The 15700-nt window shown below is 47.6% G+C and overlaps 1 protein-coding gene across 4 annotated transcripts; it reads right to left on the reverse strand.

Annotated features, from left to right (window-relative positions):
- Nucleotides 1–6654: 6654 nt before the first annotated feature.
- On the reverse strand, nt 6655–14592 carry SLC25A38 (solute carrier family 25 member 38). Of its 4 annotated transcripts, none has more exons than XM_040546870.1 (7): nt 14106–14326; nt 13803–13924; nt 13461–13545; nt 12756–12935; nt 12295–12463; nt 11518–11684; nt 6655–10128 (listed from the first exon to the last, which is right to left on the reverse strand). In XM_040546870.1, the coding sequence occupies exons 1-7, from the start codon at nt 14124–14126 to the stop codon at nt 10006–10008; spliced, it is 867 nt and encodes a 288-aa protein (XP_040402804.1). In that variant the 5' UTR covers nt 14127–14326; the 3' UTR covers nt 6655–10005. The 4 variants fall into 4 exon arrangements, with proteins under 4 accessions (XP_040402804.1, XP_040402803.1, XP_040402801.1 ...); XM_040546869.1 differs by having other exon boundaries at nt 13803–13957; nt 14106–14210; XM_040546867.1 differs by lacking the exon at nt 13461–13545 and having other exon boundaries at nt 14106–14585.
- Nucleotides 14593–15700: the final 1108 nt, after the last annotated feature.

A 15700-nucleotide genomic window follows, 5' to 3' on the forward strand; every position in this document is an offset into this window, starting at 1 on the left:
TAATAACAAACACAGGTGAATTCCAGGGCCTGATTGTGGGGGTAATGTGTCCCAAATGTAACTGTTCTTGGACAAGCTCATGGAGAGCAGCGACCTTTTCCACAGGAAGCGGCCATTGATTCACCCACACAGGATTATCAGTTCTCCAGGTGAGTCCCATGCGCGGTCATTCGTCAATGGCCGCTATCGAAAATTTTCCAGAAAGCTCAAGGTGAACTCGCCCTGTCCCATCACATCCCTCCCCAGGAGACTGACAGGTATGAGGACAGCATACGGCCGGACGTTATAGAGCGAGCCTTCATGAGTCTTAATGGTAAGCATATACCGGCTCTGAAAAGCACTGGAGACACCACTGACTCCCACAAGGCCTTTTGTGGTGGAATCTAAAGGCCAACCTTTGGGGCAATCGTGAAGAGCAATTACTGTAACATCTGCCCCGGTACCCATTAATACAGTTATTTGCGCGCTCAAGGGGTCGGCCTTTGGGTGATGAAGTGTTAGGGTCAGCATAGGTCTCTTGATGGTGATGGCCAAGGCCCAAAAAGCTGATGGGGGTCCCGTTGATCCAAACTCCGCGTCGTGTCGGTCACGTGTCTCTGCTTGTGGAACTATGGCTTTAAATAGTATTAACTGTGCAACTGTAGTCCCCTTGGGTATGAGCATCGGAGGGGAGGGAGTCCATGCCATTGCTTGTGTTATGCCTTCATAATCAGCGTCAATGACTTCAGGCAGTACAAAAAGACCCGTTAGCGTGGTGCTACACCGCCCTAGCAAGAGGGCGCCGCATCCCTTCCCTATCGGACCCTTTACGTTTAGAGGTATTTTGCGGACCCGAGTGTCCCAAAGGGTGCAGCTCGTTACTGCGGAGACATCCAATCCGGCGCTTCCTCGCATTTTGGCTGTGAGGGAATCCACCCTGACGTAGTGGGTGGGATTGCTGAAGCAGTGGGCGGCTGCGGTCGCAGCCCGGTAGTCATCATCGCCCAGGGCGGTGACTTCCGCGAGGACGGCCCGCCCACGACGGAGGGCCGGGGCACTTGTGTCGTCGCGCGGCCGCGCCCGGCGCTCCGCTTCCCGTTTCCCTGCCACGGTTGTAAAGGTCGTCCTTCTGCATTATGCGTCGAACGGCACTGGCTAGCCCAGTGCCATCCCGTGCCGCAGCGTGGGCAAATAGTGGGAGGAGCAGGGTTACCGCGTCCCCCCCCCCCGCTCCTCCCTGTGGGCGTTCAGTGGCAAAATGCCCCGTGGCTCGACAGCGAAAACGCTGTTTACACCCAGTTTTAAGCGCAGTAGCAAAAGCTCCGGCCAAAGCGGCAGTGTGATGTTCTATGGATCCAACTCGATTGCAAGCCTCTATCATTTGTACCAATGTAGTATTAGCAGGCAGGGCTTGAAGTATTTTCTTACAGTCTGTGTTTGCATTTTCCACTGCCAGTTTTAGTATAAGGGCCTCTTTGGCCTCGCGGTTGTCAATTTGTTTGTCCAAAGCGTCTCGCAATCTATCAATGAATTGCATATAAGGCTCGGTAACTTGTTGCCTAATGCTGGTAAATGATGGCTCGGCTTTTCCAACTTCAGGCAACTTCAACATAGCCTGGAAGGCCAGAGACGCGGACTGCCGCAGGACGGCATCGTTGAGCCTAGCCTGCAATCTCGGATCGAATAACGGCTCAGTCCCCATCAACTGTGGGATCCCGGCTCCCAGTAGGGGGTCGCCGGGCTGCCGGTCCAGGTTACGCAGGGCGGCCAATTCGCACCCTTCTTTCCATTTTTGCTCCCACAGTAATTTTTGTGTTGGCGTTAAAATCATCGCGGCTATCTGACGGCAATCGTACGGCACCAGCAAGTGACCGGTCATAACGTTTTCTAACAATGACTGAGTAAATGGTGCATGTAATCCATATGTAGTCCCAGTCTTTCTCAACTCTTTAATTAGGTCCCATTGGAAGGCATTATATTCATTTGGACTGTTGGGTCGCACCTGCACCGGGAAAGCCATTCCCACCGGCTCCCCGTCTTTTAGCGCTTCCCGGCGCACCAGCTCCCATCGTTCCCGCGGGTCGAAAGCTCGGGCTCCCAGAGAGGCATTATCGGGGGCAGGCAAGGCGGAAGCCGGGGGGGTCAGCGGGGAGGGGCTCTGCGGCGGCGGTCCGTGGCCCTCTTCCTTGTCATCCCCCAGGTCTATCAAATTGCACCGCTTTGGTGACCTTGCAGGCTCTGATCTCAGTTCGGCTGCTTTTATTGCCTGGGCAGCGGCGTTCTGTACTTTCTTTTCTGCCTGCCACGCTCTTAAAAGTCTCTGTCACCAGCCGCCACGTAGTCATCACCTCAGCAGCATTAGTATCCCCACAGGACGCTGCTTCCCATATTTTTTCCCCCGCTTGGTCCCAAGTTTTTACATCAAATACTGTAGAAGCCATTGAGGGGAACCCTTGTTTTCGCAAAATTTTCAATAATAGCTTTATCTTAAACGGATCGGATCATATTTTACTCCCCTTTCTATTAGGAGTTGCTTTAGTATTTTCACTATAGCCGCTTCCTCTGCTGAAAGGCTAGCTCCCATGATTAATGCCCAGCCGCTCACCTGTCCTTCAGGTGATGTTCCAGGGTTGAAGCTGCAGTCCAGCTGCGAGCTTGATCCGTTCTGCTGGGTTCCGTTCAGACTCTCGTGCAGCGCTGCTCCTCCCTGATCACGTCGGGGTCACCAATTGAAAGCACGCATGACACGGGCTCCTGATGGCTCTTCAACAGCAGGACCTTTATTGCCATTTTTCACCACTACATGTACTTTCCCCGTAGCCCCACACGCTGTCCACGCGCCCGAATCTGTCTTACAATTGGTTAGAGACCCTCAAACGTGCCTTGAGCCAGCCAGCAATTGGCCACTGCCCAAAGCTCATCTTTACCACTGTAGCCAATCTACTTTATCTCGACCTTGCTCAAGTTTTTGGTTCTACCGCTGTTTTCCTCATTATCTCTAACTCAGGGACATGTGAAACAGCACAAAGCTCCCTGCAAATTCCTTTCCCACACAACGGAGGGAAACAAAGTTGATGAAGGGTCTAGAGGGCAAGAGATAGGACCTGAGGGAATGGCACAAAGCTGTGTCAGGGGAAATTCAGATGAGATGTTAGGAGAAGGCTCTTCACTAAGAGGGTGTTCAAGCACTGGAACAGGTTCCCTAGGAAAGTAAGTGGTCATGGCACTAAGCCTGCCAGAGTTCAAGAACAGTTTGGACAATGTTCTCAGACATATGGTTTGACTTTTAGGTAATCCTGTGCTGAGCCAGGTGTTGGACTCGATGATCCATGTGGGTCCCGTGCAATTCACAGAATCACTCTACGGTTCTGCGTCTGGGGCTGTTTTGGATCATCCAGTCAGTAACAGCAAGGCAGTGACATCTTGGAGAAAGCCCTTTGTAGGACCCCTGTTATGGAGTCCAGGATGCATGAAGGAACACTGAGAGCGGTCCCTGGGCACAAGGAGCAGCCTTTCTGTCTAGCAAGCAAAATGGCATGTGGGAGTGAACCCACAGAAAGTGGCTTTCAGCCTACGGTCATCCTGCAGCAGCAAGGAATCTTGGAGTAGGCAGGTGTAGGGAAGCATCACAGAGTTACTACCAGCCTTTGAGTGGTGCATCAAGAACTTCAAGGAGGTTCCTGGGGTGGCTACAATGCCACAGAAAGACCATCTCCCCAACAGCCAGCCCAGGCTGTGAAAGAAAGCAGCAGCCCTTGCCAGGGGAGGTCTGTGAGCAAGGGGGCTGTAACAGGCCCCCCAGTGGTGGGAAAGCCACTGAGCTGCCGTGAAGACATCTCCTGCTGCCCAAAGAGGTCCTGTGAAGAGTGGATCGACTGCTGCATCTGGACAGAACATGAGAGAGGCTCAGTAAGAAAGACCTTTGGGCAGTATCTTTGCCATGGGACATGCCTGTGGGTGTCATGCAGGGAATGGTGTGGAGTCCATGGAGTTGGATCCTCCAGAAGACAAAAAGGAGAACACAGATACGCAGCCACCTCCTGCGAAGCTATATGCGTCAATGTTGTGTTTGGGATTCCCCCAACAAAGAGAAGTGGGAGCACTACCAAGAGGACTAGGGCTTCTCTGGTGCCTCAGCCTTGGCCCTGTGCCTTGAAAGGGCTCCAGTCCCCTGCCAGAAGGCAGCTGAGGCAGAGTGAGGAAATGCGAAGTGAAGGCATTAACTTACCTGGCCTATGCAAGGCTTCCCTGCAACCTGTAACAGAGTTCCTGAGTTACAGGTGTCGTGTAAGCCCATCTTCCCTGTCCCACACTGTCCCAGTCATCATCAAATCGATAAGTGGAACCGATTAACCTTCAGTGAAGAGGATAGAGTTTTGCAACACTGCGCCTGGGATCCCCCTGGCAAAGAGGCAGGAACAGTGTGCCACGAGGATGTGGCTTTACAGTGCTTCAGCCCTGCCCCATCAGCACCCTGCAGCTGAGGCAGGGTGATGAAGAGGGAAATCCTGCAGGTTGGCCAGCTTACAGTCTTCCCATAGTCAATAACAGATATGATATCTTTCAGATGTTGTGTGAGACCGTTTCCATCTCATGTTGTTCCCCCTGTCCTCGGAGCATGTTTTCTGTACTGAGCCCCCAGGGAGAAGGAAGGGGAGGCCCTTGCTTCCCTTGGGCTGTTGCAGCAGGGAGCGGAAGCAGCTGGTGGAAGGCCACCAAGGTCAGGGTGGCTCTGGAAGTGTTTTTCTAAAAGTTGTTCTTATTTGAAGCAATATATTATCTTCATTACTCTCACTTCAGATTTGTTTCTGTGACCACACCTTATTACTACTTCTTGGTTTTGCTTATCCTCCTCCAGCAAAGGTGCACAAAACCATACAGTAGCAGGCTTAGCTGACATTAATATGTGCCGGCTTAGCAGCCTGTCCAGTGTACAGCCCAGCAGGTGAACTACAGGTTGCTCCCGGTACAAGTTTAGTCAAGCGAATGGGACATGACACCACAGTGGGTGAGAATCTACTACATGATCCTGTCTGCTAGCTTTGCTGCAGCATGGTGGCCCTCAGCCAGAGATACAGCATAGCCTGTTGGTTAATTTGCAACTTTATAGACATGCACACTATGCACATTTCTCAGGAATACAGTTGATAACCACAGTATCTAATACCGGAGACAGCAGTCTGGTTCTCCAAACACCGTGGAATGTATTTTCAGCACACTTAAAAGTTACTCCGTAGTATGTGGCTTTTTTTTCTTTTAAAAGTTTGGATAAGATGATGTACGTACTTGTTGGTGATCCCTTATGTTGGGGGCAGAGCCCTGTGCAGTCTGCTGCATCTCCTGCAGGCCCGATCCCAAGGAAAGAACAGTTCTACTGTGACTGCATGGCTTTCTTTTGTTCACCTTTGCCAGAGGTGGTCCCACATTTGCCTTTATTCAAAAAAATGTTAATCTTTTGTAAGGCTGTCACTGCACATAGTGCTACTACTCATATGGAAACTGCCTCTGGAAGCAGCTACAGTTTCTTCACGTGCTGAAAGCTCCGGGGAGCTCTGAGTTTAGTACTTGGCCCACTCAGTAGTGGAGGTAGGGTTATTTTTCTAAAGATGCAGTTTTCCCTTGAAGTTTGCAGTTTCAGGAGAGAAAAATGGTTTCACAGTTGAATGATCTTTACTGAAGTTACAACTGTCATCTACTAAACCCAGAGCAGTATCATCTTTGTAAATTCCATCTTCGCTTGTATTTCAAAGGTTTGTTATTTCTTTAATGGTTTGGGGAAACAGACTTCAGCAAATCCTTATTTCCAGTTCTACAAAAGTTGCAGAGGTCTCCTTGTTAACCTTTTATTTTACCTGTTTCTTAAGCAGAAGGCAGAACCATAGGTCAATATTCTATTACAAGAATAGTGACTTTAACGGTTCCTCTTCTATCTTTCCCACCCTCCACATGGTTAGGGAGCTTGTCCCTTATCTCTCCTCACAGCTGCAGCAGCTGGCAGCAGAGTGAACAGAAATGCCTCTACACTGGATGTAGGTCTCCAAGGCAGCAGAAGCTCTGGGGAGCCCTGCATGCAAGAGTCGGTGCAGCCTGCCCACTACTGCATCCATCCCAGGGCCATGCTTTGGTAAGAGATCAGCAATCAAGTATGCCCTTGCACTATGCCTCACAGTGAAAATGAAGTCACAAGCACAGTTTTGGTCCTCCATTGAGATCAGACTGCCTGATTAGCAAAGAGCTGGTTTGCAGGAGATTAAAAAGTTAGTTTCTACTCAGAGTACTCAAAACACCACTGTCCTAAAGGCTGATATTTCAACATCTGCTAGTGAGATTCACTTCCTATCAGCCTTAACACACAACAGGCACGCAGAGGAAGCTGTGAGGAAGACGAGTCCCCACTGCTGTGTATTTTTTTCCATTTAAGTAATGCAAATTCAGCTTGCATTAGCACAGTCTGTTTATTGTGCCCTAGAGAAAGGGAATACACATGGCCCCATATTAATCTGAACTCACCCAACAATTCTGTTCTCTTGGGAAACTTCTTTTGCTTTATTAGGCTTTTTCTCCATCCCATCCCTTTGCTTTTTACGTTTTTGTTGTTGTTGTTTTTGTTTTGTTTTGTTGTTGTTAGTGGGTTGGTTTTTTTTGAAGAAATAGAGGGGATGAAATTGATAATTCTGGCAACCACAGCTTTTAATAGAAATATAGACTTTATCACAAACATTTTATGTAGACATACACTCAAAACACTCAAACCTATAAAATGTTCAAAAGCTCCAGTTCTGTTTTAAACAGTGCAAGAGAAAAAAAGATATGACCACCACAGGCAGAACAGCAATAACATGAAACAAATAAATAACCAGGCTATTTCTCTTGTGTCTTTACAAGTCAGTTAAATACTGACTGCCTCAACGTGTTAGCCAGTTGCATTCTTATACCACAGTTGCAGGGGCAAACAGAGCCAATGCACACTCACTAAGAGTGCATTGCCAGCAACTGAGGTCACCCAGAGAGGGATCTGACTGTGATCCTGCCATAATAGAAAAAGGCTCACACTTCATCACACCACCTTCTCCAAAGCCATCTTAGCTTAGATTTTGTAAATGATTATCTAATGGGATTGTTAGTGCTGAATTGTTGGGGTGATGGAGGTAGGTGATTCAGTACCTGCCTCTGGGACTGTCTCTGGTTTTTGTGTTTAGGTTGTACAGTGACCATTTGTTGTTTATTAGAAGCATACAACCTCACCAGAAACATAGCTAAACACTCACCATAACTATTGAAAAGTAACTTCAACTCATCAGTTTAGAAACAATGTCTTTTTTTTTGAAAAAGGAAAAGGGTGAAAGATGATAAAGTGAGCTGAGAAAGTCTTGTATCTGCCTGATACAGCTTTCAGATTGTGAAGTAGAAAGAACTTCAAGCTTTCCCTTCCCCTATATGTAAGGGAAGTGACAAAAGAAATAAAAACAAACAAACCTGTACCACAAAACTCACTATTCCCAGCTTGTGTGAGAGAAGTCTTTGGATTTGCAGCACTAAGGGTTGATGAAGCACAGTGCAGTTTAGATTCTCTATTTGTAAAAGTCCAAAGAGCCCCAACTAGTTCACAAGTGAAAGACATACACCTTTTCACTCTACTGCAACAACTAAGAGCTTCCTCATTCTCTATGAAGTGAAGGGAATAGAAGAGCCTTCCAAAAGAAAAAGCTAATACTGCTTTAGGGCAGTAGATTTTAAGACACCAGCAGGTCTGAATAGATTCTCTAGTTCCTCCTTTGTTACGTGACCAGGCAGGAATAGAGGGCATGAAAGCCACCAAAGCAGTCCTGCATTTCAGATTTCTGATGAGGACATTACTTAATACAAGATTTATCACCTGGCACTCTTTGCCCACATGCCTCATTAAGCTTCTATCTGCACAAGCTGCATACTACTTTGCAATTGCTTAATCAGCAACTAAAATATTTGTGAAGCATCTTGCAGGCAACACCATGTGCAGCCCTTGACTGCCACAACCCAAGGTGAACAACACATCTACCTCACGCACCAGATTGAGAAACCCCAAATAAATTCAGGCTTTGACCCCATGCATAGCAGAATAGAAAACTCTGCCAGGTCAGTAATCTAGACTTGGTTCTCCAGCTCTGTCAGCAGTACTCAGGGTAACAAACAGCAACATGTGCAGTTACCACTGTTCCACGTGCGTTTGTAAGTTCAAGTAAGAGGGTAAGAGGGGCTGCAAAAAGGGGAACTGCTCTTATTCAGGATTTGGCAAGTGATCCAGCCACTCACCTGACAATCTGCCAGCTTGTCCCTTAAGCTTTTCTACGCCTTCACTTTCACGTCAATCATCAAAGCTTCTTGCAGCTGGAATCTGTTGAAGAACATCTTTTACAACCCACATCCCTTCTGTTCTTGTGGTCAGGAGACTGCCAGAGCAGGCGCTGATTATGCAAGTTGCATTTTAAGTATTAAGAACAACAGGTCAAACCAGTTCATACAGCTAAAGTGTGCCACATCTTCATATTTAGAGACACCTACTCTGTTTTTAAAGTGAATTTTAATACCACTAGATATTTAATAAAAACCAATGCTATGTTTTCTGCAAGGTACACTACAGAACAGGACACATACTTCCATGCCTAGCTTTGTGACAACACCAGCAAAGCTGCAAGAGTCCCAATTCAGCCAGCCCACAGAGGTACAAGTGAAGAGGGGAGCAGGCTGTACCCAAGATTGGAAAGCACATGCTATTAGGTCTGGAGTAGGAATGAGGAAAGAGGCACAGTTGATGAAAAAAAGTGTATTTGATCTCCAAGCTTAAACTCAGGAATACTGAAACATGAATAGATGAACCTGCTAAGAGAAAACAATCATCTCAGAACCCACCCAGAGTTTGTGTGGAACATAAATAGAATTAAAGTTCCCTACCAAACACTCAGACACCTCAAACTTTGGAGAAAGCTTGCAGAAAAGAACAGCCTTTTCTCTCCCAAACTAAAGATATTCCACATGCAATCAGTAACGGCTTCTGAGAGAAATCTTAAGTGTCAGTATCTGTATCTGCTTCCATTATACATTTATGCACTAGAAGCCATGATCCTAAAAGCTACATCTAAGGACCAGCTCACACAGAATGTAGATCAGGGATCAAACAAATAATAGGAAGCAAATAAGTCTCTAGTACAACTGGATAAAAAAAATTTGAGTATTCCTGATGTAATCAGATCATCAGGAAAAGTGTTTTTCAGGGAATGAGTAGAATTTTGGTAGCAACTAGCACGCTCTCTACTTCTGCTTTGAAGCATCTTATGCTTCTTAATTCTAGTGCAAATGCTGCTGTAGCCGTAGAAGCACATTTGAAGTGTTAAGATACTCGGTTACACAGTGGCATATGACACAGCTAGGAGGCTTGAGTTACCTTCTCTGCTATCAAGCACAGTACAAAAATGATGACAGAGCTTTCCTTCAGCACTTCATTCTCTTCCACCCACTCCTGCATTGTAAACCTCAAGAGACAAATCCAGCCTCCTGACTGGGTCTGCAGTGTTCCCCTGTGAGAACAAAGCATACGAGGAAGGAGGATCTACAGCAGATGGTGGATCACAGTGGCCTTACTGGCCACACCAGCAAGGAACAGGCTGGCAGGTTCTGCAATCAGCATTGTCCTTGCTGTTTTCTCCTCAAACACTTCTGTTCAGCAATTTCTCGTTGCATTAAGGTGGTGAGCACAGAGCAATCTTTAAAATAGCCTTCTCTCAGCACAGACACCAGGCTGCGGAAACCCTGCCATTTCCCAAGGAAGTCTGCAAGTACAGTCCTTCTGGAATGCATTGATCAAATGATGCAAAGATTCAACTCTTCCTTCCCCTACTTGCCAAAAGGCCTAATCCTCTGTCTCAGAAGGACTTTCTTCCTCCCAACTGAGTAAGACTTATTCCTCTGTGCAACTGGGAACTTCCCAGTGCCAGCTGATCACAGCAAGCAGGAAAAGGAGTGAAGCTGGTCAGTTTTAGTGCAAGTCAGTCAAGATTTCAAGCCCATTTTTTCCATCATCTGTTCATATACAGTCCATGCCATTGCTGCCATCAAAGTACGCCTGAGGGCACGGGGCACTCCACCTCGGAAAAAGCCGACCAGCCCAAAGTCCTGCAACAGGAGATAAACAGCAATCCGTTACCATCTGCCTCCAGTGTTTTAACTTCTCATCATTTATTACATGGAACAGCCCAGGATGTATTTCAGCTCTGATCCAGATCAGCCTCTGAAAGATCCAGGCTTAAATTGCATTCAACCTTTAGGAAGAACCCATAACACTGTGCACTTGCACGGCTACTGATGAAGAAGGAAGGGGAAGGGTGTGTTAGGATGACAAACAATAGGGAAACCCACACTCAAGCCTTAAAGAGAGAAGATGAGGGAGTAACAATTTCAAGCCACTTGAGGAAAGTGACTTGTCCTAGTTTAGAGACCATTCATATTTACAAAAATCATTTAAGACTTAAAACTGAAGTTTATAAGTACTGAAGAAGAAAAAAAAATCTGATACAAGGAAAGGAACCACGTACAAAAAAAAAAAAAAAAACATATTCCTGTTTAGGATTAGAGTTCAATATGGGAACAGAGTAAAGCTGCCTTCTGAGGGCAGGAAGGGGAAGGTGGATTTTGAGTACATCTCCATCCCGTTCCTTGGATACGGACTGAATATTTATTTCTCTTTTAGTGTCTTTTAATATTTTATTTCTCTTTTAAGGGAAAAGAATTGTTTTTTCACTGGCTTATATATGAAATTGCCATTTCATGCCACATACTAAAGAAACCCTTTGTCTCAGTGTGGTAACTACAGATGTGCCTGCACTGATAAGCCAGAGGTGACAGCAGCTGCAAGCACAGCTCCACCAAGCTTACATACAGAGATAAAATGAAATAATCCAAGTGCTTTCCATCACTACCAGTGTAAGAATCAAGGTATGAAAGGCAGAACTTAAGTGAAATCATTCAGTAGTTGGAAACATGAAGCAAGTTTCTGTGGAGAGATGCTTGCTGCAATACGCCCACCTTTGTGCTCTAAGCTTGCTCTCCAATTCCCCATTTTCTGTAATTTTGTGAAAAAAAAGATAATGGACTGGGAAATGGCAAGAATAATCAGTGAGCAAGTTCACAGCCTTGTAATCTGTCCAAGAAGAGCAAAAAAAAATCTGATAGCAGTAATGGCCTCACTAATTAGAAGGAAAACCAAGGAATAACGGACTGAAGCCTTTGACTGCTTTCAAGCCATCAAAAACATTACTTCTCCAGTTATTTTCCTGAGCAGCCCATAAGCCAGTGACAAAAAATTCAGCCTCAGTCTCCTGCAGCATGTTCTATCTCATCTTCTGAAAATGCTCATGCTAATTAGCCTGATTGTAAGAACTCAATGAGCAGTCACATTTGTTCACCTACTTTAAAAGGCAACAACTTTCTTAGCATGGCTGTGCTTCGGGCAAGTAAGTGAGAAGCGAGGCTGCAATTGCACTAGCTACAAGGGATTCATCTCACCTTGTAGATGAAGGCAATGGCCTGGCTCGTCCTGCAGTACTTTTCAGGGGACAGCTGCATGTGTGTTTTGATGACATCAGCAGGCTGTGTTGCCAGTGAAGCCAAGATTCCCGCAAAGATCCCACAGCCAAAATTCATCAAGGGCATGAGCACTGGATCCAGCTGGTCTGCAGCAGAGCAAAGGCAACTCAGTCAGATACAAAACAGGCTACGTTGCATGACAAGCTGAAAAGCTACTGAACGATGGTATCAATGGCAGAGTCCAAGAGAAGACAAAATCCACGCAGGGCAGAGAAGACCTTGGAAGGAAAAGTAGCAACAAGTTAAAGATAACACTGCACAAAGAGCTCACTGCTGAGGAACTGAATTTAATTGGAGCTCAGATAAGGAAAAGATGTGTAAGTCTTGTCCCAGCCAGTTCTAACACCAGAGAAACCCCAGTTTAGTGGGAACTAATCAGTATACAAGACAACCAACAGGATAAAACACTGCTGAACACATCCTCTCAGTTCTTCACTAACCTAACTTATGCATCATTTACTTATATTAAGCATCAGTCTTCACAATCAATTAATTTGGGGTCAATTTCCATTTCTACACTGACCTGAGCTATAGGTCTACAGTCCTCTTTAAGTAAAAGGCAAACATCTCACCTGAAGTCCTACAAGAGACTAATTTAGCTGCTCAGGTTGAGTGCAATAGGCAGAGCAGGGAATCGTAGGGCAAGATGCAAGAAAGGTAGTATCTTCTGTTACAGCCTCCAAAGTTCAGCCTTACCCTGAGGTGTGAGTTTTTTGGTCTGTGTGTAGAACATCAGGTAAATCCCAGAGAATGGTGCATCCCGCAGCAGCGTTGCGGTGATCCCACTGAACATGCCACGAGCCCCTTCTGTCTGATAAATATTCTTCAGAGCTCCGTATACACTCCTATAGCCAAACCTTCCACTCTGCAGAGGCAAATAAAATTCTGTCATTCACATGCCAGGAACAGGCTAAGGAGCTCTGCTCTCAGCCTGAGGTAACCATGTTCAAACCAACAATGCTACGTGCTTCATGTAATACCTAAGATGGCAGTAGAGAGGATAGCCCAAGGCAAAAACTTCATTCCACCCGCCTCTACCTTTAAAAGAGTCTTTCAAGAAGGTAACCAGCAACCTTCTCCAGATACAAGAATTTCTTTGTCATCATGAGGAAGGGGTGTGATATTATTAACAAGGAATCAATTAAAGTCATACTAACCTCATACCGGGTCTTCACTATAGTTACTGGCAACATGCAAATCCCTGATATTGCACGTGCAGTGGCACCCAGAAAGACAGACTCCAGGGCTGTGGGTGAACGGTCCACTAGAAGATTTTGCTTCATTGTGTACAAAGTGCTGAAGTAAATCCCAACCCCAGGAATGCATCTTGCAAAAGACTGCAAAGAAACAGTAGCAAAGTAAGACAGAAAAAGCACACAAGACAAAATGTACTACAGAACATTTCAGGAGCTATTAAATGTGATAGGAAGCTTTATGAAAAAAAAATCACTACAAGATCACTAAAGCTAAGAAAAGAAGACAAAGAAAAGTAATTAATGCCACTGAGAGGTAAGAGATTCAACTGATGCCAGGATTTAACACACTCCTCATCTGCAATTTTCTAGGAACAAGGTATTCCAAAGCAAAATGAGGTTAGTGCACTCGCCACACCATGTTTGCAAAGTTATTCAAGCATTCAGCTGCTCAGCCTTGCAAATCAACAATGGCTGCTAGGACCAAACCAGTGGAACTCACAACATTAACCATTAACTCCTTAAAATGAGATTTAACTATCTACCTATCACATGATTTCACTTAAACTGTACAAGAGCTAGCCACTTAAATCCGGTCCTTGGTTATTAATAAATGGTAGGTCTATTTATGTATGTATTTTTGAGATGAGGGTTAAAACAGCCACTTACTGGCGAGACACCTTTCCAGAGCCCCAGAAGACTCTCAGTACGAACCACCCTAAAAAGCAGCGTTACCATCCCAACACGGCCGGACCTGAAAGGAAGACAAGACAGGAACTGCAGCGAGGACCTACTTCTGCCCTCCAGCAGACGCACGCCGCATCACCTTACTTGTATCTCCAAGCATTACTCCAGCACCTCAGACCTACAGACTTCTTGGTCACTCCTTCCAGACCCCATCCTATCCCAGAAGGACCCTCAGTCCCTGAAGGGCACCCCCGAGCACCAAGCCCCGGCCAGGCTAGGGCACGGCCCCCACCTCCCGGCCCCCCGCCCCCCCGGGCCCCTTACCCGCCCGCGGGGGGCTGCAGGATCTGCAGGCGGGTCTTCAGCAGGTCGAGGGGCTGAAAGAGAAGCGTGGAGCAGGTCCCGCTGATGGAGCCGCAGACGAAGGCCTTCAGGACGGGATGCATCTGGAGGAGGAGGGGAGGCGGCCGGTTAACTTCCTGTCAAGATCGAATTGCAGCAGGGGCCATGTCGCGACGCGAAGTCCCCGCCAGACTCCCATCCACGGGGAGCCGCGCGGGGCCCCTCCTTAGCTTCGCGAGCGAACCCAACGCACCGGACCGAGCCGGGCCGGACGCGCGTCATTACCTCTGCCTCTCGCCCCGGCATTCCAGGGCCACTCCGCAACCAGTGAGCGCGACGGGCAAGAGTGACGCACCAGGCGCACCCCCGCCGCGGGCCAATCCCAGCCAAGGCGGGGGGCGCGCGGCCCGGCAAGTGCGGCTGCGCGGCCGTTAACCTCTGGCGTGCCGGGCGGAGGGGGCGCCGTGCTGCGGGGGCGCGCTTGTCGTGACACGTGATGTGCCTGCCTGGGTGCGCTCTTGTCGTGACATGTGACCTGCATGAGTGCGTGCGCGCTATGCGGCCGGCCTTCGTGCAAAAATGCGGAAATGTGAAAAGCACGGGGCATGTGTTTAAGTCGGTGGCTGGGATCTGGTTTTGGCCCCATTTCCTGGCTTTCTGGTACCCAGCCAACGTGCTGCAGCAATCAAAGACTCACAGAATTGTTACCCCCTACACCAATATCACCCACTGAACCGTGTCCCTAAGCACCACATCCAACCTTTCCTTGAACACCCCCAGGGACAGTGACGCCACCACCTCCGTGGGCAACCTGTTCCAATGCCTGACTACTCTTCCTAAGAAATTTCTCCCCATTTCCAACCTAAACCTTCCCTGCAGCAAAATATTCGGCCCAGTGGGCTCTGCAAGGCACGGGTGCTGGAAAATTGAGCGATTACGAAGCGTTGCTTTCATTTCTCCCCCCCCCCCCCCACTCCCTCCCGCTGGACGTCCTGTTCTGGTGGCACCTGAAGACACCATAATCCCCCACCACTGGAGCACCCAAGCAGCGGGACACCAACATGAGCCTCAGCTCTTGGGAGCCAAAGGCTTTCAAGAAGTTGAGAAGCTGAAGGTGGCTGCAGAACCAGCTGTTCCTTTTCCACAAAGCAGGAGGAGACGTGGCCAAAGGCTGTTGGCTTTCAGCCTGCAGCCCCTGCGTATCGCCAGCTGATTGCGGTGGTGTGCCCCAGGGTGGTTCGGGCTGTGCAGCTCTGAATGTCTTTCAGATGAACCTGGGAGTCCCGTGCCAACGTGCAGCCCATAGTCTACGCTGTGGAGGCTCCAAACAGCTTCCAGCTTTCCTGAATCATCCAAAGACCCTCAAAGGCTCAGGAGATGCCCCCAGGTGGCTTGCAGGTGGTACAAAGCTCAACCTTCATGCTCCTCTTCAGTTGCCAGACCTCTCCAGCTCCACTTCCCCAATCATATGAATTCCTGGCTTCCTCTTGACACATCCTGGCTCCTTTTCTCCCCTGCATGCCACTGCAAAAGGCCTGGCGACAAGGTGCAGCCCTTCCTGCTGCACTGGAGCATTGATGGGTGGGTGGCCTGGGGAAAAGAAGCAGAAAAGCAATGGAGGTGTTGAACGGATGAGAAATGTTTCTTTAGCATGGGGTTGTAAGTGATATGGTGCAAAGTTTCAGGCTGGAAATGTGGTCAGGGGCAGGAAGACTAGTGCTGGACAAAATTTACATAGTAAATAAATTCAGAGAGAACCTCTTCTCCACATTGCCCTATTGTGCTCTTTTTGGGGGAGTACCAGACTGGAGTGAAAGAAAACTATGTTCAGCTACTAACCTATGGCATCCTGAATTTGTTATGGGATCACACGTATCATG

The sequence above is a fragment of the Cygnus olor genome, chromosome 2 (assembly GCF_009769625.2).
Source record: "Cygnus olor isolate bCygOlo1 chromosome 2, bCygOlo1.pri.v2, whole genome shotgun sequence".
Lineage (NCBI taxonomy): Eukaryota > Metazoa > Chordata > Aves > Anseriformes > Anatidae > Cygnus > Cygnus olor.

What these genes read in the sequence shown, in the direction of transcription:
- SLC25A38 (XM_040546867.1), bottom strand. Translation starts at nt 14,466, where the DNA reads ATGGGGCCAAAACCAGATCCCAGCCACCGACTTAAACACATGCCCCGT. An exon ending in CTGCAGCCCCCCGCGGGCGG is followed by an intron (nt 12,936 to 13,802) that starts GTAAGGGGCCCG and finishes GTTTCTTTGCAG; the next exon opens with TCTTTTGCAAGATGCATTCC. An exon ending in CCATTGCCTTCATCTACAAG is followed by an intron (nt 10,129 to 11,517) that starts GTGAGATGAATC and finishes CTCCTGTTGCAG; the next exon opens with GACTTTGGGCTGGTCGGCTT.